The sequence below is a fragment of the Enhydra lutris genome, unplaced genomic scaffold (assembly GCF_002288905.1).
Source record: "Enhydra lutris kenyoni isolate GAN:26980312 unplaced genomic scaffold, ASM228890v2 scaffoldscaffold27, whole genome shotgun sequence".
Classification (NCBI taxonomy): Eukaryota; Metazoa; Chordata; class Mammalia; order Carnivora; family Mustelidae; genus Enhydra; species Enhydra lutris.
The window spans coordinates 7,856,602-7,883,486 of NW_019154111.1; the positions used below are offsets into that span (position 1 = coordinate 7,856,602).

The 26,885-nt window shown below is 36.6% G+C and overlaps 1 protein-coding gene across 6 annotated transcripts in view; it reads left to right on the top strand.

Annotated features, from left to right (window-relative positions):
* The window catches only part of LOC111152086 (CCR4-NOT transcription complex subunit 4), a 140,021-nt gene that overhangs the window by 62,266 nt on the left and 50,870 nt on the right, over window positions 1–26,885 (top strand). For 3 of the 6 annotated variants that reach the window (XM_022510390.1, XM_022510392.1, XM_022510394.1), the window contains exons 3-7: window positions 6,551–6,748; window positions 14,431–14,517; window positions 15,244–15,345; window positions 16,034–16,159; window positions 19,828–19,961. In XM_022510390.1, the coding sequence (XP_022366098.1) occupies window positions 6,551–6,748; window positions 14,431–14,517; window positions 15,244–15,345; window positions 16,034–16,159; window positions 19,828–19,961 (647 nt within the window). The remainder of the gene's footprint in view (window positions 1–6,550; window positions 6,749–14,430; window positions 14,518–15,243; window positions 15,346–16,033; window positions 16,160–19,827; window positions 19,962–26,885) is intronic. The other 3 variants (XM_022510391.1, XM_022510393.1, XM_022510395.1) reach the window with 1 other exon arrangement.

The window sequence follows — 26,885 nt, forward strand, 5'->3', positions numbered from 1 at the left end:
AGAGTAGTGGTGCTTTTAAGATCCTAAGGAAAATATCAGTGTGGTTGCTTCACTGTTGCATTGGAACAGGATATGGATCCAGCCTAACTTTTATGCCATGTAGCAGAGACAGATGCTCTCTAGCTGAAACACTGGTTATAAATTTGGGTCAGAGCCTTAAGTTGGGTGGAGATACCCTGGAGGAACTAAGACCTCCTATGCTCAGAACATGAATTATTGTTACACTCTGTCCACCAGTTTGTCCTCTTTGCAGTCACAAAAGAGCATCCTGCAGTAGACAGAAATAGCATTTATAGACTAGTTGACAGAGTTCTTTCATGTAAAACGTGTTAAGAACAAAGAATTAGCAGACATTTCAGGAATACCAGCATCAGTACCAAAAATCAGTAAATAAAAGAACCTAACAGAAGTAAGCAAACAGAAAGAAACATTTAAAAGTGTCATTGGCGCTTCTCAAATAAAAGAGAGTGGCATATCTATGTTGTAGAAGGAATATATTTTAAAGAGCAGATTAGAGATCTTGCAGATGAGCAGTCTTATGGGTGGGCTGAAGAACAGAATGTACAAAGTTCAAGAATTGTGTTGTGAGGTCATTTCAACATTTGGAGGAGATTTGGTGGTTGAATTAGTAAGAAACATATACAGATCTAATCAGACAGTTAACTCTAGGGGAAACACAAAGCTGTACAAGAGAAGTAAAGTAATCATATTATGCTGCAATGGCTCAGATATGTTTCAGGGGTTGAGATTTTTTTTTTCTCCCATACAGATATATTGTTACAGCATCATTTGTAGAAAAGACTTTTTTTTTTAAGGTTTTATTTATTTATTTTTATTTTTATTTTTTAAAGATTTTATTTATTTATTTGACACAGAGAGAGAGATCACAAGTAGGCAGACAGGCAGGCAGAGAAAGAGCGGGGAAGCAGGCTCCCTGCTGAGCAGAGAGCCCGACGTGGGGCTTGATGCCAGGACCCTGAGATCATGACCTGAGCTGAAGGCAGAGGCTTAACCCACTGAGCCACCCAGGTGCTCCGGTTTTATTTATTTATGTGTGTGTGTGTGAGAGAGAGAGAGAGAGAGAGCATGAGAGGGGAGAAGGTCAGAGGGAGAAGCGTACTCCCTGTTGAGCAGGGAGCCCGGTGTGAGACTCCATCCTAGGGCTCCAGAATCATGACCTGTGCTGAAGGCAGTTGCTCAATCAACTGAGCCACCCAGGCACCCTAGAAAAGAGTCTTTACTATTGAATGGTTTTGAACTCTTTCTTAAAAATCAGTTGCTCGGGGCACCTGGGTGGCTCAGTGGGTTAAGCCGCTGCCTTCGGCTCAGGTCATGATCTCAGAGTCCTGGGATCGAGCCCCGTATCGGGCTTTCTGCTTAGCAGGGAGCCTGCTTCCTCCTCTCTCTCTGCCTGCCTCTCTGCCTGCTTGTGATCTCTCTCTGTCAAATAAATAAATAAAATCTTAAAAAAAAAAATCAGTTGCTCATAAATGTGTAAGTTCATTTCTAGAATCCATCCATGTCCATCTGCAGATGATTGTTTATATCCTTATGCCAATACCATACTGTCTTGATTACTCTAAGTCTTAAATCTGGTATGATAAATCTTTCAACTTTGTTATTCTTTATACAATTTATTTTGGGCCTCTAAGACTAGCATTTCCACATAAGCTTTTTAATTAGTTTGTAATTTTGTGCAAAAAACCTACTGGGCTTTTGATTGAACTTGAATAAACAGATCAATTTGAGGAAAAATGACATTTTGAAAATGTTGGCTTATCTAGTTCATAAATAAGGTTTGTCTTTCCAGTTTTCTAGGTTTTAAACATTTATAAAACAATATTCTGTAGTTTTCAGCATATCGAGTAGTATAGCATGTTTTGTTATATTTATCTGTAACTATTTTATGTTTTCTGAGTTTCAGCATGTGATATTTAAAAAATTCCATTTTCAGTTCATATATAGAATAATTGATTTTGTTAAATAGATTCCTTAGGCTTTTCTACATAAATGATCATGTCTTCTGTGAATAAAGACAATTTTACTTCTTCTTTTCCAACCTTTATGTTTTTAAATTATTTTTCTTGCCTTATTGCACTGGGTAAGCCCTCCAGTAGAACATTGGAATAAAAGTGCTAAGAACAATTATCTTTGTTCCCACTTTAGTGGAAAGGCATTGAGTATTTTACAATTGAGTATGTTATTAGCTGTGAGTTTTTTTTTTTTTTTTTTAAAGATTTTATTTATTTATTTGTCAGAGAGAGAGAGGGAGAGAGCAAGCACAGGCAGACAGAATGGCAGGCAGAGGCAGAGGGAGAAGCAGGCTCCCTGACAAGCAAGGAGCCCGATGTGGGACTCGATCCCAGGACGCTGGGATCATGACCTGAGCCGAAGGCAGCTGCTTAACCAACTGAGCCACCCAGGCGTCCCAGCTGTGAGTTTTTTATAGATTTTTTAAAATCAGGTTGAGGACGTTTTCCTTGCTGAGAGTTTTTTTTTATCACAAGTGGGCGTTGCATTTTGTCAAATGCCTTTTCTGTTTCTTTTGAAATGATTATGTGTTTTCTTCTTCATTCTGTAGAAATGGTGATTTAGGTTGATTGATTTTTGAATCAACCTTCCCTTCCGAGGATAAACCTCATTTGATCATGATATAGTACACCTTTTCTTTTCAATTTGCTAATGTTTACAGAAAGATTTTTATCATATTTGAGGGGTTTTTTGTTTTGTTTCGGCAGCAGATCATATATTTGTTTAAACAGATAAGCATTATTTTTACGTGTCCAGTAATTCCAGTAGCTTAAGTGTGTGAGGAATGTTTCTACTTGTTATTGTTCATGTTGTTTTCTTTCTTTATGTGCTTGGTTATATCTGTGCCTGCTTCCTGGTTGTTGTCACTGAATTATTTGTAGGGTTGTCCAGAGCCCAAGGTATATTTCCCCTCCTCTAGAGAAACTTTGATTTGCCTTCTGCTGGACCCTATAAACAGTGCCATTAGGGATTCCTCAAGCATAACGGTCGCAGGTGAGGCCAAATGAGGCCAAGTATTAAGGTCTTAGGTCTCTAGGATGCAAATCTTCCATGAGGTTGGTTTCAGCAACTTCTTCAGGATGTTTTTCTTCTTGTTTTTTTATCTTATTCTGACCTCTCTGTAGTTTGTTCTTATCCTGAGACTGAATGAGCCTTTTGGGAACCGGGCTGGGTCTCAGCTTAACATGGGATTGAGTTCCCCAAAGACTCCTCACCTTGGGCTGACCCTAGGCTTTGAATGCTGACCCTCCCTCCCCATTTGTTGTTACACAAACTTTACACTTATCTCTCTGGATTTTGACTTTTATACAGAAATTGGCTTGGGACTTCCCCACTGCAGATCATTATTGTTTCTAAGATACTGGTTAAAAAACAAACTTTATATAGTATTTTTCATTGTTTCTAGGAGAAGGAAAAGTTAAAGCTATGAATGCATTTATTGGAAAACAAAGAACAAAAAATAAATTTCTAGCTTATTTCTAGGTTAAGAAACCAAAAAAGAATAGTAAACATTGTGACAGTGGAAGCAGAGATTAAGCAGAATTTGCTGAAATAGAAAAAAAGTAGTATTTCAATAAAAGTTAGATCCTGTTCTTTGAATAAAATAATATAAACAATATAATATAATATAAACAATAAAATAATCAAACTCTTGGCAAGTTTGATCAGAAAATAAAGAGAAAAGACAAAGATACATTAGAAATGAAAGTGGGAGGGGGCACCTGGGTGGCTCAGTGGATTAAGCTTCTGCCTTCAGCTCAGGTCATTATCTCAGGGTCCTGGGATCCAGCCCCGAATCAGGCTCTCTGCTTGGTGGGGGGCCTGCTTCCCCCTCTCTCTCTGCCTGCCTCTCTGCCTACTTGTGATCTCTCTGTCAAATAAATAAATAAAATCTTTAAAAAAGAAATGAAAGTGAGACCATAACTACATACATGGAAAAAAATTAAGTGATTACACTAGAGACCATCGTAATTAATAGTTTGGCAATTTATCATCAAATTAGCACTATTAAAATATTTTATACATTAAAACTGGTTCTTCACAGTTGTCATATTTTGTATTAGTTTGATATATAATACACAATAATATATTTAAAGAAAAATTTCCTGCTTGTACTTTTTCATTTGATGCTATATTCCTGGAAAATTAAGTTTAATATATGTGTTTCAGTCAAAAAGTAAACCAGATGTGTTTTTTCATCTCCCATTTTTAGTCTTCCTCCCTTGCTCATCTCTTTGTACCAGCTTGTTAATTTTCTGTCATTGGGTTTGTAAAGTAGGTATTTATGATGGTATGTGTGTGGTGGAGCAGCTGTCATGGAATGCATGCTTTTCCAATTTTTTCTGGAACCTTGAAAAGTTGAGATTTTTTTAAAAAGGAAAATTAACCATGCTGAATTAAATTCTCCATTCTAGAGAGTAGCTTGGCGTTCATTTGGCAAATAAATATTGAGCACCTAAAATGTGCACTACTAGCTTTATATTTCATCCTGGAGAAAGACTTAAGGTCATGCAAAAGTCACACCAGTTACCAGGTCAGCTGTTTTATATGCCTCCTACTCACAATTCAGTTGTGGTATGCCAGATAGGACCAGTTAGCTAGAAGGTTCAGATTTTTATTTTATTATTTTTATTCAGACTTAAAAAAAAAAGATTTTGTTTATTTATTTGACAGAGAGAGAGAGAGAAAGAGGGAGAGTGCAAGCAAGGGGGGCGGCGGCAGAGGGAGAGGAAGAAGCAGGCTCCCAGCCTGATGGTAGGGCTCGATTCCAGGGCCCAGGGACCATCACCCAAGCCCAAGGCAGACACTTAGCCGACTGAGCCACTCAGGTGTCTCTATTCAGATTTTTAAAACGTGGAAATCAAATGGTCTGGGTGCTTACGTCCTCCAGGACCACTAAGAATTATGTCTGAATATTTAAGAACAGGATTTTTGGAGACCTTATGATATTACCAGTAGAAGCTGAGGAACATAAAGAGAAGTCTCACTTTTTTAATTGCCTTCATCATTAATCTTAGTGTGTACACAAATTTGAGGGGTTTTGTTTTTGTGTTTTAATTTCTGGGATCTCTTCATATACACTTAGATATGATTGTATTTAATGTGTCGCCATCTTGCATTTATTATTAACTATTTATTTCTTAGTGGGGAGGGGCAGAGAGAGAGGGAGAATCTTAAGCAGGTTCCACAACCAGCATGGAGCCCAATGCAGGGCTCAGTTTCACAACCCTGAGATCATGACCTGAGGTGAAATCAAGAATCGGACATTTAGCAGACTAAGCCACCTATGCGCCCCTATTTTTTATTAGTAGTAATAACAAGTGACTTATTGAATGCTTAAGTGTAGGAAACAGTTTTAATCACTTTATAAGTATATATATTTTCTAACTCTTACAGGAACCCTCTTAATAATGTACTGTGATTCCTCTTTTACAGAAGAGATGACTGAGGCAGGCAGGTCACAACTTATGGCCAAGGTCTCTCAGATAGTAAAGAGAAGCCAAGATTCAAAGCCAGGCGGTAGATTCCACAGCTCTCATTCAGGTCACCAGTACCCTTGGCATTAGCAGTAGGAATGCAAACAGTATTGTAATGACAAGAAAGGGGGAAAAATTACAACAGTGTCATTGCTAATGTTTATTGAGGGATTACTGTGTGCTATTCACGATAATAATGGCTTTATGAGAGTTATATAACTGTTAAACCAGCCTTTAAGATCATTTTCATCTTACTATTGAGGATACTGACTTTCATTAACTTGCTTAAGTCCACGTGGCTAGTAAGTGTTGGAAACTAAAGTCAAGCTCCTGAGCCAGAGTATCTATGGATTGTTGCTTATTTTCCCATTTATGTTCCTTTTAGATGGACAATGAATTAAAGAATAAGTACATCATTAATCTTCTAGTGCACAGTTTTCATGAAGTATTTGTGGATTGTAATATATAAATACAAAAACATATAAAATATGTTTGGATGAGATAACTTTTACCCTTTGCCTCTTACACGGGACCCTGGAAGCTTACTTTTCCTGTCAATTCTGCTAGACACTATGGGGAAACACCACTATTGTATTTTTTAAAAAATATTTTATTTATTTATTTGACAGAAAGATAGAGAGCATGAGTAGGCAGAGGGAGAGGGAGAAGCAGGCTTCCTGACCAGCAGAGAGCCTGATGCAGGACTTGATCCCAGGACCCTGGGATCATGACCTGAGCTGAAGGCAGATGTTTAACTGACTGAGCCACCCAGGCGCCCCACGATTTTTTTTTTTTAATTATAGAACCTTTGGTGGTGTTTTAAGTTTTAATACTAAAAGTGGTCTGTGCTAAACTCTAAAAAAAAAGTGTTTTAAAAACTATTTTATCTTAAATCTATTAAATAAAAATATTTCAGGCAATTAAAAGATTTAGAAAAAGGGAGGTGAAACAAAAAACCACATACCCATCATCCAGAATGATAATGGTTATTCATATAGCTTCTTTCCTTATTTAATGCTGAGTTCTGTGTTTTGTGCTTAAAGCCATATCCAGAAGACCCAGCAGTTTATAAACCACTTTCCCAGGAAGAATTGCAAAGGATAAAGAATGAGAAAAAACAGAAACAGAATGAGAGAAAACAGAAAATATCAGAAAACCGCAAACATTTGGCTAGTGTACGTGTTGTACAAAAAAACCTCGTCTTTGTTGTAGGTCTGTCTCAGCGCCTAGCAGACCCAGAGGTAAGTCCTCTTCCATTTTCTTTGTCACCTTGACCTTTTTTTCTTTTTTGCCTATCCTGTTTGGAAATAACAGCTGACCTTGCCTATTTGCAGGACTCTCCTGAAATTATTAAAACTTGGGAGAGAATGGGAAATGATTTTTTAATTATCTCTAAGGATCCAATGGCCAGTTTTGATCTTAGGCAAGTGTCTTAATCTTTCTTGGCCTCATTTTCTTTAGTTGTAAAACGAGGCAGTTGAACTAGATCTCTGAAATCTCCTTTAGTGCTCCTAATCTATGAAAGTTGGATAATGGTTGTTTTGCTATTCAGGCTAACATGTGACATAAGTACTCAGTTTCTTTTTTTCTGTAGCTATATAAGGGGTTCACAGTGGACATGCATTTACATAGTGCAATCCCACTAGAGATCTGTACTTCTTTTTTAATCCTGTCCACATAGTGATTCTTGGTTATACAGTTACAGACCTGCTGCTACACTGTACCATCATTCTATATTCATTCATTTTAATCCAACTTTGGGAAAAGAATTTGATGACTTTTTTGTCATTTGTTTGGAGGCAGGGGAGGCCTTAACACTTTTGTTCATTTCCTCTTTTTTCTCCTTTCACCACCTGCATTGTAAGGGTAATGTTGAGCTCATAATGTTCCCTGGTACCCTTGGATGTACATCTGCTAATTGTCAGTTTCTGATGTATTAGGAGGCGCTAACTAGATTGATAGGAGAGCAGGTAGAAGCTGATTGACAGCTAGAGTGTTTCCTTCAGCAGGAGAGAGTTGGATTTGGGAGATCTTCCAGAAGTACTCCTTGAAAAGGGTTTGGAGTAACGCTCTTCGTCATGGTACCCATAAGAGGGAGGATTATAGTGAATATGCTTAGGGAGGTGGTAATCTCCAGACTTGGCTAAGTGGGCAAAGACCCCAGAGGAAGGAAATTTAAGGACTCTAAAAATTGATTTTCTAACAGTCAATTTAGAGAAATGATGCATATTTACAAATGATGAGTTTACTATGTAATTGAGACTGTGAAGGGGTCAGATTCAGTAGAAGAGAAAGTCAGGGAGACCTTACTAAGAAGCCTTTATCATTGGCAATAATATCACCAGCACTTCCAGAATTGCTTAGAATTAAGTCCAGGGATACTGGTATTAGTGGGTGGCATGAATCCTTCAGGAGACCAGGTTCTTTCCAAAACCAAAGGGGGCTGATCTAGAGTTCTACAAGAAAAGACTTCAGTAAGAGCTGTTAAGGATGAGAGCTCATTTTAGGCCTGTGACTGAACCTCAGCAGCCAGTTCGTTCTTTTTGTTTTTAATTCCTCAGGCAGGCAGATCCCAATTCCCCTGTGACCATTTTCTTGAATACCACTACCACTTTATACACTAGTCCTTCTGTTCTCCCCTTTCAATTCTGCCTTTTTTCTAATCAGAGGGCATTTCTTGCCTTTGCAAGTTTTTTATTTTATCTGTCTCTGTTTACTCCTGCTAATCTTATTGATTAGAACCTACTTTGGCATTTCTGAAACTGCTATTCCAGTAAACTAGTGGAACTTTAATTTTGATTTCACAACTCCTATGTATGCATGTACTTGATTTTGTTAATAAATCCTGCCTGGATCCTGTCACCCATAGTACTGGAGGCATATGGGGAGCAGCACCTGAAAGCTGGCTAAAATCGAGCTAGTCTCAGTCTGGTGTTTGGATTATAGGTCTCCTGTCTCCTCTTTAGATTCTGTGATTTGTTCTTACTTACATAGAGGCTTCTTTCTTCCACTTCAAATGACATGACTCCAGTAACATTAATCTGAAGAAGTATTACACCGAAAAAAATTAATCTAGGTGGTGACTAGTGAGAGAGGGTACTTTATCATGATACTACATGTGCCCTTAAAAAACATTCTACTTGGGGCACCTGGGTGGCTCAGTGGGTTAAAGCCTCTGCCTTCGGCTCAGGTCATGGTCCTAGTGTCCTGGGATCGAGCCCCACATCGGGCTCTGTGCTCTGCAGGGAGCCTGCTTCCACCTCTCTCTGTCTGTCTGCTTCTCTGCCTACTTGTGATCTCTGTCTGTCAAATAAATAAATAAAATCTTTTAAAAAAAAAAACATTCTACTTGTTTTATACTTTTGAAATCATTGTTGCTTGGTGAGAGGATAGGCAGTTTTTTTAAACATTGATTTCTCTCAAAACTCTAGAAGACCAGTGTTTTATTTATTCAGTCTTAACACTTCTAAATTATAATATAACAAATTCTCTTAATTTATTGCATAGTCTTTTCAGTTTGGAAAACTTGAAGTTGGCTTTATTAGAAAACTTGGTTTCAAGTTGTTAGTGTAACTTTCAGGTCAAAGAAGATCCCAATTTACTTATTTTTGGATGATGAACAATTTGATATTTGAGTGAATTCTGATTAGAAAAACAGGAGAGTTCAGGAAAAATTCAAGCTTATTTTGAAAATGACTTTTGTACATCAGAAAACTTAATACCAGGATTGATGGTCAAATGTATTCATTTATCAATCAATAAAAAAACCTATTTTATTTATTTATTTTTTAATATTTTTATTTATTTGAGAGAGAGAGCAAGCATGAATGAGGGAGGGATAGAGGGAGAGGAAGTAGCAAACTCCCCACTGAGCAGGGAGCCCACCATGGAACTTGATCCCAGGATCCCAGGATTCCAGGATCATGACCTGAGTTGAAGACAGATGCTTAACCGACTGAGCCACCTGGGGGCCCCCCCAAAAAAAAACTATTTTAGAAAATATGGTAGGTAGTTAGAGGCAGTGATTAGGGGTAATTATCTTCCAAATCCAAAAATTGCAATTTGCTGGAACCTAATTCATTCATTTTATAAATTAACTCTTGAATACTTACCATGTTTTAGGTACTTTGATGTTGGAAATAAAATAATTTAGCAAGCCAGACACAGTCTGTACCCTAAACTAACAGACTATTGGTAAGACAAGATTTAAGTACTTTTTTTTTTTTTAAGATTTTTTTTTTTAATTTGAGAGAGAGCACAAGTGTGGAGGAGAGGGAGAAGCATGCTCTCTGTTGAGCAGGGAGCCCAATATGGGGCTTGATCCCAGGACTCTGGGATCATGACCTGAGCTGAAGGCAGATGCTTAACCAGCTGAACCACCCAGGCGCCCTGAATTTAGGTACTTGTAAGTGTGCTGGGGATTTATAATCAGGGAACTACAAAGTTTTTTGGGGGAACATATAACAGTAGGAAACTTGGCTGGTATAGAAATCCACAAAAAGTCTCCCAGAGGAAAGGATAATTAAGAATTACTACAGAGGGAGCCTGGGTGGCTCAGTTCATGATCAGGGTCCTGGGATTGAGCCCCATATTGGGCTCTCTGCTCAGCAGGGAGTCGGCTTCCTCCTCTCGCTCTCTCTGCCTGCCTCTCTGCCTACTTGTGATCTCTGTCTGTCAAATAAATAAATAAAATCTTTAAAAAAGAGAAGAAAAAAGAATTACTAGAGATTGGCTAGGCAGCAGATAAGGACAGGACTGTCCCATGTATGTGGTGGTCCAAGAGAGCAGCTTGTTTGAGGAAATAAAAGACTTTATAAAGACAGAACCATGTTATTTTACAAATGAGAAACTGAGGCATAGGGAAATTAAGTGACTTCATTATGTGACCTGGAATCATGCAGCTATTTCATAGCAGAGCCAGGACTAAGAACCACCCCTCTTCCCAGCCCACCAGTTCTTTAAAGGTCCTATTCCAGTATATTTTACACTGATAATCGGTCTCTTGTTCATCCATTCACCTAATTTATCCATTCATCCCTTCTCTCTCTGCTGACCAAATTTTTTATTTTCTCTGTAGTATCCGTGAACGCTTGACTGTGTTCCCAAAGAATATATAGGAAGACATATTAAACATTAGGCATGCTATTGGGCATTTATAATTCTGTCATGTGGCCTTTTGTATTCTATATTAGTATTAAAGCCAGCTCACTGAAGTAAATATATAATATTGAATATATGGATAATGTGGTGATATGCAGGGTGCTTACCTACTCCCCATACTTCTTTTTTTTTTTTTTTTTTAAAGATTTTATTTATTTGACAGAGAGAGATCACAAGTAGGCAGAGAGGCAGGCAGAGAGAGAGGAAGGAAAGCAGGCTCCCTGCTGAGCAGAGAGCCCGATGCGGGGCTCGATCCCAGGACCCTGGGATCATGACCTGAGCCGAAGGCAGAGGCTTTAACCCACTGAGCCACCCAGGCGCCCCTACTCCCCATACTTCTTAATCACTAGAATGCTCTTTTGTTAGTTGTATGTTTAGGTAGAATTTGGAGTATTTAACTTAATATAGGAAGTTTAAATTATTTGAATTTCCCTTGCTGGGGCAAGCTATTTCTTATCAGCCATAGGCCATTTGCTAATACTTTGAGGCCCACCAATGTTCTTTATCCATGTAATTCTCTTTGTTCAGTGCTAAAACAAATTATTTTTCGGTTAACATTTATTGAGTACCTACAGTGTGCTGGGCAGTATGTAAGACACTGAATATACACTGACCAATACAAAGGTAGTCCTTGCTTATTTTCAAACTAACCATATAACATAACATGAGAAGTACTCTGTGCTATGGAAGCACAAGAGAGAGCACCCGATCTTGTTGGGGAGGTATGTACTCTCCCACTGTCTTTGGGGTACAGTGCTTCTGGTCCAGGAGCTGTACAGATTCTTCAGGATGAGAAAGATCTCGGTCTGCAAGTGATTTGTTTGGAAGATTAGAGTGCAGTGGTGAGAGATGAGGCGGGTGAGGTAAGTAGTAACATACTATGAAGGGCTTTCTAACCGTGCGAAGGAGTTTGTACTTTATTCTAAAGGCAGTGGGAACCTATTGAATGTTCTTTCTTTCTTTCTTTCTTTTTTTTCTTTCTTTCTTTCTTCCTTCCTTCCTTCCTTCCTTCCTTCCTTCCTTCCTTTCTTTCTTTCTTTCTTTCTTTTTTTAAAGATTTTATTTATTTATTTGACACAGAGAGAGACAGTGAGAGACACAGGGGAGAGGGAGGGGGAGAGGTGGCCTTCCTGCTGAGCAGGGAGCCTGATGTGGGACTCAATCCCAGGACTCTGGGGTCCTGACATGAGCAGAAGGCAGCCGCTTAAGGACTGAGCCACCCAGGCTCAGTTGAATGTTCTTAAGAACAATGACATGATTAGATTTGTGCCTTGAAAATAATCATTCTGGCTCCACTGTTACATGTCAGTATAATTACATACAAGTTGTTATGTTGTATTGAAGGTGTTGTACCCAAATACTGGCCAGAAACTATTTCCATAAGTGAGTGGTTTTCAACCTTATCAGAGCCAGTACCCGTTTTTTAAAATATTTTGTAACACTCTTTGACTTTTATGAAGTGATTTCATGAAATAAAGAAATAAAAGGAATAAAAAGGAAATAATTTCTAAAAAGACTATTTCTACATGTAGAATTTGGGTATCAGTACTCTAGTACTCTACCTTGCTACTCAAGGTGTGGTTTCTGAGCTGGTAGATTAGTATTCCCTGGGAGCTTATTTTGTAAACTCAGGCCCTGCTTCAGAGCTGCTAGATCTGAAGATGCAATTTAACTAGATCCTCAAATGATTTGTATGCATATTCACGTTTGGGAAGTACTGTTTTTAAATACACAATAAAGTAGTAAGATGCTTGCATCTGTGTGCAGAATCACTGTGAATGTGATACCTACAAAGGCAGATTGTTATAGGTATATGTATTGGCAATCCAGATAGTATGAAGAGCCAGTGATGTGATTTTTCTGGAATAACTCTTGGTATAATTCGGAACAAAGCACCTGTAGTCTTCCCTTAATTATATATTATTTGCTTTCCTATAAATACAACATATGTCAGAACTGTAGGGAACTACTTTTGAGTTTATATATAACATGGAATTTGTTTCTAGGTTCACACAATTATAAATAGGCTTTTCAGCTATATGAATGTCTTGTAGGACATTCAAAAGTTGTGCAGGACAATTCTTTATTGTGCAGGGCGAGCCAGAGCATTGTAAGCCATTCCTGGCTCCCATCCACTGAACATAAGTATCGCCTCCCAGTCACTTTGACAACCTCCCCCAATAAAAGCTCCCACAGATTTTTAAAAACGCTCCCTTGAATGCTGCCTTCTTTGAGCGCTACTACCATAAACTCACAGGTGATTTGAGATGCTGATGCAGCACAGCATATGACCAGCCTTAACTCTTGAAGCAGGTATTTTGGCTCTGAAGCCCTGTGCTGAGTTGGTGTGCATCCACTTGGAATATTGAGTGCAGTTCTAAACTCTACCAGCCAGGAAGCTTTTGAACAGAAACTCTTCCCTACTCATCAGCCCTGAGACTTTGCTGTGTACAACCTGGGGGTCATTGCTTTTGCCACTTAACAGTCTCATTTGTCTTGGGGGATTTGGTGGAAAAAAGATTGAAAACAAATACAGTCACCTCAACTTATAATCCATTAAAATTGGCTATAGAAAACATAACAGCTTTATGCTTACAAGAACCTAAAGTAAAAATGTGGTAAAATAATTATGTTAATTAATTTGAAAACTGTTAAGAATTGATGGTACCTCAGCCAGACAGTTCAAATCCTTGATTCTGTCAAATGCAGAACATAGTGGCTAAGTTGTAAGTATGTGAGAATGTTATCAAATTAAAGTGTTTGAAAAGAATACTTTGCACACATGTGGATAGCGACACACAGAAAGGTCTATAGGTAAATTCTAGGAAAAATACAAAGTTTAATTTTGAAGTAGCAAATTATAGGAGAGGTTTTTGTATCAAGGTATGTATGAGTCAGATTAGCTGAGGTCAAGTAAGTTTGTAAGAGAAGTTAAATGAGTACATATAGTGATCACAAAGTAAGGCAGACGTGCTAACCACTACACCATGGAACCTGAGGGCTAGTGATCACAAAGTAAAGGAAGTGACACAGGTACAAGGGGGAATAACCACCAAGAAGTAACCAGGTAATAGAGAAAGAAATGTATAAATTTGTTTCCTAATATTTTTTCCATCCATCACCACATATATGTCATTTACCAGGAAAAAGGAAGAAAAAACAGGAGATAATCAAGAAGTGGTAAAATTAACACAAAGAAACTAAGTACACACACACATAGTGATAAATCATGAAGGGAAAGGTTGAGCAATATTGTTACCATATTTGCAATCTGTAGCTTTAATGTAATATATCAGATGTTTTATACAATAGATTTATGACTAAAGACTCTATTATGTCTGTTCTTGAGTTTCTGTCTCTGTTTAATACATGATTATTTTGGTCATTGTTTTGAGAAGTACTTTTTTATAAGGATTATCTATTAATGAAAATATGGTTAAGATATTTGATCTGTTTGGTGTATCTTCACACTGTGAAGATAAGATCCCATGGATTATTGGTGCAGATATTAGAACATAGTCCATAATACCAAACTTAGTGAGTCTTAGTTTCCATATAGTGGGTCAATAAGAAATAGCTTTTAGACTGTTGATGATTTCCTGTAGGTTAATCACACAAATTGTAATTAGAAAGTGTCACATTTATTAGAAAACTTTAGAAGTTATTTTCCTTTCACTGAAGAGGGATGGTGTATGTCCCCATTATAAGGATAACATTGATGAAAATGGGGACACATTATACCTTATTTCTTCTTCTTTTATAGGTTTTAAAACGACCAGAATATTTTGGGAAGTTTGGTAAAATACATAAAGTTGTCATCAATAATAGCACATCATATGCAGGCTCACAGGTAACTAATTATAGGGATTTTTGCCTTTCCTCCCTGTGGTCTAGGCTTGACCTGGGCTGTTCAGAAGGAAAATCTGCTTTCTGGGAGTAGAAAAGCCTGAGGGTCAAGGATTTAAGCAGTGTAGTGACCTCTGCTGGTGGGGTGGGGGAATTTCTGGTGCTTATTTGACTTCAGGACTTAACAGTGAATTGATTGTAATAAGAAATGGTAAAACAAAGATTAAGTGATGGTTTGAGGGGGAAGGGGAGTTGAGTCTACTATCAGGCAATGTAATAATTAGATGATGATTTCTAATTTTTTAGATATTGAAAACTTAATAGAGCATCTTTGTTATGCTGGTATTAGGAGATAGAAAAGTCTTGCAAATTGGATTTATTTTTGGGAGAACATAATTTGACACAGTGTCTTGAAGTTTTATTTTTTTAAATCTAACTTTCAGAGTTTGTTGTAACCTTGACGAGCCTGTCAAATGACTTTAGAAAAATAAATACCAAGCCAGAGATGCTACTTTATCCGTATTATATTTTAGTCTACTTAAAATCAGATAAGTATGATTGTTTTAAGATGAGCTATTACATGGTTTAATCAAAGCTACTACTATTTCTGATTATGGTCATTATTATTAATGATAATAGTAGTGAAGACGTTTAGAATTCCCTAGGCAGGGTACAAAGGAATTGTTTTTTTCTTGAATTTGAAATTAGTAACAGTGTATTTTCACTTTAGGGTCCAAGTGCCAGTGCTTATGTAACCTATATCCGGTCAGAAGATGCTCTCAGAGCCATACAGTGTGTCAACAATGTGGTAGTAGATGGCAGAACACTTAAGGTAATATGGCCTCTTGATTGTTTTTAAGGGGGAAGAGATTAAATGTAGTAAAAAGGGGAGAGCCTTAGCATTTACTCATTACACTTGGAGGGAGTCTGTTTGAAGATTGCTTCTTAAACATCCGTACTAACTTAGGACCGCTAATTTGTTTACTGCCAGCTTATGTAGGATCTTGTTTTAACAGGTAGGAATAAACACATTCATTATTAGGTAATAATCTTTAAAAATCTGTATTTTCACATAGTCTTATTTTGTGAAAATAGGATCTATTACTCTTATCAGAAATAGATAATGATTCTAATTTGTCATCCTTAAAGATTTGGCCATTGATAGTTAAGGTTTGAGTAAAGGGTTGCACTAAGCCATGCTTTATATGAATGGAGAGAGGATGGCCTAACTAGAAAAAGGAATTTGCTTAGGTGCCTAATTTCTGTAACATGGAATAGGTTTCGTATATCTTCTCTAGGGAAGATGATTTGGGTACTCAAGTTCTGGAAAACCTAACTGAGGTGCTTTCTTTAGTTCTCCCAAAGGAGCATCATCTTTAATAGATGCTGCTAGCAGCTTGAGTTCTCCAGTATTCAGAGCCATACTTCTCTTCTTGCTTTGTCATGTCTGTGCCTCATTTGAGGTGAAGTGAAAATACCAATTCACATTTTGGGTCCTTCCCCTCCCCCTCTTTCTGCAGGCATCTCTAGGTACAACAAAATACTGCAGTTACTTCTTAAAGAATATGCAGTGTCCAAAGCCTGACTGCATGTATCTACATGAATTGGGGGATGAGGCGGCCAGCTTCACGAAAGAGGAAATGCAGGTAGTAAATTAATGTGAATTATAAACTTTGCAGAAAAGGAAGTATTGTTCTTTATAAATTAATATTGCAAAAGCAAAAACTAGGGATTTTTAAAAAATTATTATTATTAAAGTAGCATTTTCCAAACAGTGTTCCATGGAATGTCAGTTCTACAGAATATTGTTCTATTAAAAATGGATCTGTTTGAAAGTTTGAAAATGCTAGATTAAGTTTGAAAATGCTAGATTAATGAAGATAAATAGTTTTCTTTCCTGCAGGACTTCTCAGAGTCTTTAATATACTAATACATATCCAAGAAAGGAATGTACAATCAGGACTTAATTGACCAAGGAAAGCATTTTGGTAAATGCTACTTTAGGGGGAATATCAACAAATTGGAAGCTAAGTGGGTTACTGTAATTATGAGATTTTTTCCTTCCTAATTTCCACTCTTTATAGAACATGCTAGAAGATAATAACCTATCAAATGTTGCTGATAACCTAACATTTTTATAAAATGATTCTCCTCATGAAAGTGTACAATGAGTCAGTGTCCTATGAAGATGGATTGAAGGTTTATTATCTTGTGTTCTTTTTTATATTTTCTATTCTCTGGTCTCCTTTCAATTTGTAGTATTATAAACATGATTTTACAAGTAAAATTGTCGACCGTATGCATATTAAATAAGGATTATACCAAAGCACAATGCTGCACTTCCCTATTATAGATGAGGACATCAGATTGTTGCTGTGGACTTTTGCTGTAATACTTCTCATTTAGAAGGTAGAGGGCCATTGATTGCTACCTTGGGCTCTCCAGGTCAAACTAGAGAGAGCCTGGTATGGTCTCTGTTAAGAGCAGATTGTTAAAATGATATATTACCCTTTTTTCACTTGGAGTTATTTCAGACTTAAATCCCATTATAATTGATTCATTGGAATTTCTCGATCGTGTTTCTTTATGGTCTAAAAACAATGTTAAAATAAGGTCTCTGTGATATTTAATGGGGACAGATGACTTCTTACTTAATAAATGCTTCTTGATTTTTTTTTTTTTCTTTTTTTGGGTGAAACGTTCTGGGTAGAATCTAAGGTCAAACCATTCCAGAATAAATTTTGACATGTAGAGAACATGCATTACTCATGCTACTGTTATACTGAAAATTTCTGCCAAAGAATTTCTAAGCCCTAGTTGATCTCATTTTTGAGTAATCCTGAATTGTAAATGAAAATGGACAGACAGTCCCATGGAACTGACTTGTAATGGGCTTTAACCTGTCTTTCTGGACTGCCCCTGTAAAATCATTTGAGTATTAGTTTTAGCGCTTAGTTGCTAATGAAAGCCATAATGTCTCTTGAAGTATGGATTGCAGAAAAAAATTTCAAGGCTTTTCATGTTTTAAAGATGTAACATCCACTCTACTGTATTTTTTTCTTAATAATTTAAAATTCATATTGTGATGAATTCATCTGCTCTTTATGTGAGTTTAAAATTAATTTGAAAAGAGGTTTCTTTATTGAAACAGTTCCTCTATATAGAAAGGAAATTTGAACAAATTATGTCATGGCAAAAATCAGAAGATCTTTCCTTGTTACTGCATAATTAAAAATTTGGTACCATATGAAATATTTATAGATCCATTTGAAACAGGCAGGAGCCCCCTTGGAAGGGCACAGTGCATTGCGCAGCGTATATAACACAGTTCTACTTGATTAGGTGATGTTGGCCTTGCTTGTTTTTACTGTCTTGTGTTTTTTTTGATCTGTCCATTCTGGGTTTGGTTTTCCTGTAACATCTAGTTAGACCACACTTCTAAAATAATTAAACAATCCTTAAGGTAAGTAAAAATGTCGTTTCAGTCATGATTTACATGCAAATAGTAAAAGTTATTCAAAGTAATTTCACTGTAATTTATTTAAGATTTTATTTATTTATTTTTGAGAGAGAGGGAGAGAGAGCACAAGTACGAGCAGGGGGAGGAGGGGCGGAGGGAGAAGCAGACTCCCCAGTGAGCAGGGAGTCCAGTAAGGGGCTCAATCCCAGGACCCTGGGATCATGACCTGAGCCGATGCTTAACCAACTGAGCCACCCAGGCGCCCCTCATTGTAACTTATTTTTGTGTTAGACTAATTTCCAGAGGCAGTCTTTGCCTAATTTCCCCGATAATGTTTGTGACGTTGTCTTCTGATATACAGCAACTGACTATAGTAAATACAGATTTCTCTCAGTGTGTAGAGCAGTGATCTGTAAACTTTCTGTAAAGAGCCAGTTAGTAAATATTTTAGGCTTTCTGGGCTAATATGGTCTTTGTAGTAAATACTCAATTCTTCTGTTGAAGCAGAGACCAGCCATAGACAGCAAGTAAATGAATGAGCATGACTGTTCCAATAAAACTTTATTTATAAAAACAAAGGGGCTGGGGGCGCCTGGGTGGCTTGGTTTGGTGTCTGCCTTTGGCACAGATCATGATCCCAGGGTCCTGGGATTGAGTCCTGCTTTGGGGTCCCTGCTCAGTGGGAAGTCTGCTTCTCCCTCTCCCTCTGCCTGCTGCTCCCCGTAATTGTGCATTGTGTGCTCTCTCTCTCTCTCTCTCAAATAAATAAGTAAAATCTTAAAAAACACACACACAAGAGAAACAAAGGGGCTGGCTGTAAACTGCCAGCTCCGGTTTTGGAGTTTAAAATAACATTAATTTTTATATAAAAACAAAGTAATGGAATTTTTACTTTGTGTCAAGATAATGAAAAATGTTACTAATACTCTTCATCTGTGTACAATTTACAACATGTTTGTCTTATTTATTTATTTAAAAGATTATTTATTTGACAGAAAGCAAGAGAGAGAGAGAGAGAGAGAGCAAGCAAGAGAGGGAACACAAGCAGGGGGAGTGGGAGAGGGAGAAGAGAAGCAGGCTTCCTGCTGAGCAGGGAGCCTGATGTGGGGCTCGATCCCAGGACTCTGGGATCATGACCTGAGCCGAAGGCAGATGCTTAACAACTGAGCCACCATCTAGGTGCCCTGTTCCTCTCTTTTAAAAAGAGAAATTAAATATTTTTGGTGATCTTCAGAAAATTCTGTAATGGCCCTGTTAGAAGACTTCATTCTTAAATGAAAGATGGAGGAATAAGTTGAAAAGGGCCTCTAGTTGTTATTTTCCTTCTTTGTTTTTCCCTTTCCTCTTTCCTTCCTTCCTTCCTTCCTTCCTTCCTTCCTTCCTTCCTTCCTTCCTGGATTTATTTAGTTGACAGAGAAAGAGAGAGAGCACAGCAGGGGGAGTGGGAGAGGGAGAAGCAGGCTTCCTGCCAAGCAGGGAGCCCCATGTGGGACTCAGTCCCAGGACCGTGGGATCATGACCTGAACCAAAGGCAGATGCTTAACAGACTGAGACACCCAGGTGCCCTAGACCTCTAGTTTTTTGAGCTGGCAAAAAAGTTGTCTGTAATTAATGCTTTCTGCACAATAAATGGTTGATGAAATCCTTAATGAGTGGCATATATATTTTGTAGTTTTGTTGGAAGAACTTTCATTGGTCTGGCAATTCTGTGACATCCTCACAGGGTTCTCTAATGCCATGAAAAACCCTTACATGTTTTATTTAGGATATCTTTAATAATTCAGAAAGTAAGTCATTACTTTATACCAGCCCTTTTGTGAACCCCACTGCAGTTTTAATTTCTTCTTCCATTAGGCGGGTAAGCACCAAGAATATGAACAGAAACTACTTCAAGAATTATATAAGTTAAACCCCAATTTTCTTCAACTATCTACGGGTTCAGTTGATAAGAATAAGAACAAAGTGACACCACTGCAGAGGTATGATACGTAAGTACCGATATTAGTATAATCGGACACCTTACCTTCATGTCTGTCGATCTTCTCTTCTCATTTTACATCTACTTCAGGCAGAATTCTTGACAGTGTCTATCATTTGTGCAGAATTATTGCATTATATAGGAAATGTTGAGTCACAGTTTCTGGGTTTGAATGTTTGCTGCCTCCTGCTCCCTGGTAATACTTCAGATGAGCCTCTTGATGGCTACCCCTTTGCGTTGATTTGCAGACTGCCCTGGACCCTGGGAACACCCTCCTTGAAAAAAAAGGAATTTAAGGGATGTTGGTTATTGAAGGGCTCTTATTGCCTAATTAGGGTTCCCCCCAATACAGTTGAGGGGTAAAATATTGTAAAAGGGGAAGTGGGAGTTATCTGAAGCATTGTATGTTGGGGACACAAATAATTGTGGTTTTCTAGTCGCAGGAATCATTAAAGTCTTATATCCTCTGAATGAGGAGGATTCAGAATTTTCATCTCAAGAAACAAATTATTTTTGTGTAGACCTGTATTATGTCAATGTTTAAATAAATTTATAGTCTAAGGTATTGAGTCTCATTCTGATATGGTGATCTTCACATTTTGGGTTATATTTTGGTTATGGCCTGTCAGAAAATAGTATGGTTAATAAAAACAGTAATTTGGGGTTGTACTCTATCCTGAATATTCCTTAAGTTTCATGTGTTAGGATCTTGTAATTTTTTTTAATTTGGTAAGTTTAATTTTTATAAAATGAATTCATTTAAATATATAGTTATAATTAATTTAGGTATGTTGATTTTCTTTTTTAAAAAACTTACTCCAAAGTTAAATTTGTTTAAAGTGATATTCTAAATGTCTGGTTGTTATTTGCTAACAGTCCAGCATTTAGCACTAAAGTAATATAAGGGCCATTTTTCAAATACAGCTTATAATAACTACATACATTGTCATCAGGTCTGTTTCTTCAACTACCTATTCTTGTATTTAAATTCTTGAAGTCCTTAAGTTTATTCACTTTGGTGGTAAAGATTATTTATAAGGTTACTCAAATTTATTTATATATGCACACACATATACACATATGCACATGTACATACATGTGTATATAAATATATATAAAAGAGGCCACAGAGCAAAACATAAAATTACTATATAGTAAACTGTGTAAAATTTGTTTATATCAAAGCTAAGAATTAAAGCTAAGTCCAACAGAAATCTTTTGGGATGAGAAGCTTTGACCCTTTCCATTGATCTTTTTGTACCTACTCCTTTCTACACCTGGATGTTTTATTATGAACCATATTCTATTCCTTACTTCATTGGTTGCTAACTCAATAGTGCTTCATATAAGAATGGGGTTATTGTAGTAAAAATTTGTTTCCGATGCTTTTAACATTTATATACATCACCGTTTCATTAAAAATATCATTCTAATTAAAACCATAATCTGGGTTTATAGCCCCTAGAGAATTCAGACCAGAAATTTAAAATTTAGATAATCTCTTTGAGATGTTCTTTATTTCCTGAATATGAACATAATATGTTTCTACTTAAAGAAATTTGAAAAATATATAAAAGCAAACAGAAAAAAGTAAATATTGTCTGTGATCTCAGTGCTCAAGACGTTTTCCCTGAAAATGATTTGATGTGTTTCTTGCAGTGTGTATTTCTTTGTAGTCTTTTTCCTTCTTGTGAATGTATATATACACAAAATACATTGGTTTGTTATGTTTTAAAACTTAATACTCATTATTATGAATATTTTCCTTTGTCATGAAAACATAATTTTTTATGGCTGCATGGTATTTCATTATACATGAGCATTTGAAATTTATTAAAACAACCTCCTGCTGGTGTATATTATTTTCATTTTGGTGCTCTTATTTATGACACTGTGATGAACATTTTTTTCCTATAAACATTTTGGTTGTAGCTTTGATTCTCTTTGAAGTAGAACTGCTGAGTCAAAGATGATGAGTATCTATTTCCTTGAATTGAATATTTTTTCTGCACATTTGCCAATTGCATAAAAACTGTCTCATTTTAATTTGTATTTGACTAATAGAGTGAACTTCTTATAGATTGTGAATTCGTATCTGTTTGTTATGTTTTATTCATGTATTTAAGTGTTGTATGTGCATTATACAGAACTAACTTTCCCCAATTAGTTGACCAGTCTATTTGTGTTTCAAAATACTTGAATTTATAAATCAATTTTGGAAGAAATTCTGTTCTGCAATATAATACTGAGTGTTCTGAACCATTAACATGATATATCTCTCCAAGTCTTCTGTATCTCATAGAAGAGAATTTGTTGCTGTCTTTTCCCTGCTTTATTGTATTGCATCTCCCACCACCTCTTCCTATTTGAGAATTCCGAGGCTAAAAATTAAAGACCAGTGTTAGAAAGTGGGGCTATCAGGTATCCTTGTCTCATTTTTTTTATAGGGTTATCTCCCTATTTTATAAGGCTGTCTCTGGTGTTTTATTCACTTGTAAATGTGATTTTAACCATTTATTTGAGAGAAGTATTTTTAATCACAGTATTGAGAATACCTTGTTATTGTTAATATGTTTTTTTCTTTAGATTGAAAGTGAAAATTGACACCTACCAAATGTCCTTTTGGCGTTTATAACAAGTATTTAGTTTTTCTTTATTTTTTTGTGATCAGTTATTATTAGATTTACTTATATATTATTGCCTTTGCCTTCATATAAAGTATAGTCAGAACACATAACTGTTTCAGTAGCAAGAGGGGAATGTCCTGGATGCCACAGAGTAAAAGGAAGAGAAAGGGAGATTTAAATTAAAACAATGTACTCATTAAATAACTGCCCAAAGCCAGTGTTACTGAACCTCACCTAGGATCAGAATAAATTTTAACATGGTTAGCTGTGCTTTGCATAAGTACACAATATAAGAAGGTTTCCTTGGGGAAGAAGAAGGGTTGTTTTTTGTTGGTTTAATTCAGGTCCCCCAAATTTAAGGACAGTTGATGGCCCAAGGTACAGAGAGTTCTTGTTTTGGCAAGCTCCTGTAGCTTGTATTCTTAACATGCCAACCCCTGCACAAGATTAAATTCAACTGATTGTCATTACTACTGAAGGTCTGCTTTGTTCTCCATTTCCACATTGTCACTGTACAGGATATAGTGGTAGGGATGAATCTGTAGATAATTTTCCTTCTTCCCATAGGGAAGACTTGTCAAGTTAGAAAGGTGAACAATATGACCCTTTCCAAAAAATAAAAAATTAAAAATAAATAAACATGACCCTTTCCATGGTCCTACCCAGCAGATAAGTTTTTCTTAGTCAAGGTAAGTTGAGAATTAAGCTTTCTAGGGAAGAAAGAAAAAGAATGGTTTCTTTCTGTCTCTTCTTGTCATTCACATGTAGTGAATAGCAGTTTTGCAAGAATCGCAGGAAAACAAAATGTGGAACCTTATGAATTGACACTAAACCTAAAATGTAGTTTCCTCTTATTTCTGATTAAGCCAGAGTACAAATATTCAGAGTATCATAGCTACTGAATCCTCACTGAACCATATGTAAGTGAGGTTCCTGTAGTGTGTCTTACTCCTGTTGCGCTTAAATGAACAATAAATTATAAAAGGGTATATGTCACTTGTTCTCACTACCCGTCATTATGATGCATTCCAGAGTTATATTCCATCAGTTAGATGGAGTATAGATGTGCTACTTTTCTATATTAATCAGTTACTTTGAAATGATGAATACAAATGACAGAATGGGAAATAAGGAAGCCATGCAGTAGTGATGCTTTGGGACTGGCTGTTGTAAGTTTGGGGCTTTGAAATACCTTAATTTCGGTTGAGACACTGTTTGTGTCCCAGTTGAGAACTGTGAAGGGAATAGCAGCTAGATGGGCTAATGAGCCCAGGGACAGTGAGTTGGCCTATGTAAGAATTTGGGGAGCAAATTATTGGGTCTATAGATCCCTCAAGGTAAGTGGTTATGACTTGATATTGTGGCTTAGGGAAGCCACAATTGAAAGATTAGGGATGTTCGTCTTCAGACTTAGGTGTGAAGAGGTGTTGGTGTCTTTTGGGTGCCTTCAGTTTCAGTTGTCCTGCGTGGTAGATATCATTGTTACCTTACTACTGGCAAGGAAAACTGAAACTGGCAAGTCTCAGAGAGTTTAAATAATTCACCAGTACCCTACACAAATAAGCGATAGACCAGATTCTGACCAAAGTTGCTGTCACTTTTACGCCCAGGCTCATTCTCCCACTGTGCCATAGCTCAGTCTAGAGGAGGTAAAATTCTTAAGAGATTTTAGTCTGAATCAAAACTCTAACATGAATCAAACTGACTGACTTAATGAAGACTATGTCACAACGAATATGTAGTTTGACCTTGAAGAACTCAGGTCTGAAAGGCTTATTATCTTCAGGATAAATCAGATATACTATACATCCAAGGAATTAATGGTATTTTAAGCAAAAGCTTTCCTAAACCTCAGTTTGGTGGCAGTAGAGGAAAAGCTAAAGAAAGGAACAGGACTATAGGAATTTGTTAGTTTTTATCACATTGAAAGAAAATGCATGTCTTTTTAAAAACATGGCTGTATCTTTATTGAAAATCAAGTATAAGCTTTGATAGACTGCAAGCATAGTCAGAGTGCCTTATTTATTCAGTGGAATGGGAGTGGTCACCGCATTAATCTTGTTCTCCTACCCTGACATCATGTAGTCTGCTATGATTTAGAAAAAGTATGGTCCAGAGACTTGTTGAAAATAGTCTTGGGTAGGGCTTGTTAAATCACAAATAGGCTTTAGCACATCTGTGAACTCTCTTAAATTTTATCAGATTTTGTGTGTGTGTGTGTACATTTTTCTGGAGAGAGGACTCATGACCTAATAATAATTATAAATTACACCAGCGTGTGCTGGTACTTAGAGATAGAGGTGATTTTAGCAGTGATTTCCAAACCATGGACAGGAGCCATGAGAGGTGGCCTACTTCTTTTTTTTTTTTTTTAATGGATCCCCAGAAAGGCATTTCCCCTTTTATAGTAGATAAATGATTTGCAGTTTCATACTTTTTTTTTGTTTTTGCATGAAACTCAGGGCTACTTATTAGTAAACTAAGTAGATAAATTAGTAAGATTTACTAAAATTGGGTGTATATATTAAAATTAGTGAGCTATGAAATTTTTCTGACCGTTGTTCTCAGAGTCTTTTTTTCTTATTTCTTTTAAGAAATTTTATTCCCATTCTGTATTTGGAAATGTAAAGTTACTGCACATGTGCACATACATACTGGAAAACTAGTAAGCGAGTTCTGGTGTCTTGTTCCACCTACGTAGAATATTTTCAAAAAAGTTAGAGAGCTCTGGTACTTTTTTTTCCAGAGGGTGGGGCATAATGAGTGTGGGGGGATGGATAGTTAAGTGAGCAATTATGTGTTTAAATTCTACTTAAGTATATAGTATCTTTTAAAAGATCAACCTTTATTACTGAAGTGCAAAATGAAAAAGAAGAGATGGAGACAGTTTTACTTGCTGCTTTTGAAAGCTGGCCACAGCCTACATGTTTAGGATGGTGGTTGTTTATCTTTCAACTTTAATATTAAGAATAATTGGATTTTTTTATTACTAGTAATCAAAACATTTATTTTCACTCATGTTCAGTACATCCTGGTGTTACTGAGAAGGTTTCAATTAAAATCATATTTGCCAAACTATAATCAGCCCAGATGATTGATGCATTTTTCCTTACCATGCTAGCAACTCATTGTGCCACATTATGTAAGAGGTGGCCATATTTTAGTAGTAAAGTAATACTTGAAATGTTAATGTATATTTGAAGCCTGTATCAAATAAACTCTGTAAAGGCAAGCTACCTGTCTGTAATTTAAATTTGTCCTTTGCAGTAGCAAATGTTGATCTCAGTTGTTGAAGACGGGCGAGCACAAATAATTAAAATGAACTCTTCTAAATGAATATGGAGTATTTAATATAGGAGCAGTGTGCATGTGTATTTGTATATACAGTAACATGACAGTGAAATTTGGAAATGTCCATGACTTGACATAAATTATACCTTATTTCTGAAATGCAACTTTAATTAGCACAATCATGGAGACTTTGTCTTTTCAATGTGATGAACAGGAGAACTAGACCTTCTCAGTATTTTTTCTGTCCCACTCCCAGTCTGGAAAATGGTATTTTCTTTGATTCTTCTCCTATGTAACAACTTGTCTTTTGTTGCAAATTTTAGAAAGCCGCCAAGAGACTGTTTTCAGGAGTTTGGTGGCATCGCTACGAAGAAGTAGAAAGGAAGTCACATTTGAGCACTGTCTTTCGGGCGACTTAGAAACTAGCATGTCAGGATCCAAACAGAGGTGTAGCTGCGTTACACCGCCTGCTTGCAGATAGCTGTAGCGCATGGTTTCTTTGTCAAACCTTTTAAATTTGATATTAATAATTCCTTCTACTCTACAATCCGATAACAGTACTCTTCACTTGCACTGGTGTAGTAATGATCAGATACCAGATGTTGCAGTTTAGACTAAATAAATCAGCATCTCGAGAGACAGATTCTGGATATGCATTGTATATTTTTCTATTTCAAAAAAATAAATGTACATATTTACATATTATGTCCCATAGCACTGGATTCCAATTTTAGGGTTAGTTGAAAAATAGTTACTCCTGAGAAATCTATAATCTCACCATAGATTTCAGAACTATTTAGGACTAGAACTTAAAAAAAAAACAAACTCAGCAAGACTCTGTATATGAAGATATTACATGTTTACAAATTTTTGTTTACAGACATTTATACACACAGCATTGCCTACTGGAAATATCTTGTGTTATGAGACCCACCTACCTTTCAGAACTGCTTAGTCCCACTTGAGTCCAGTACTTTTCAGTCAGTTGTGTGGTATTTAAAGACTTTAGGTGTACT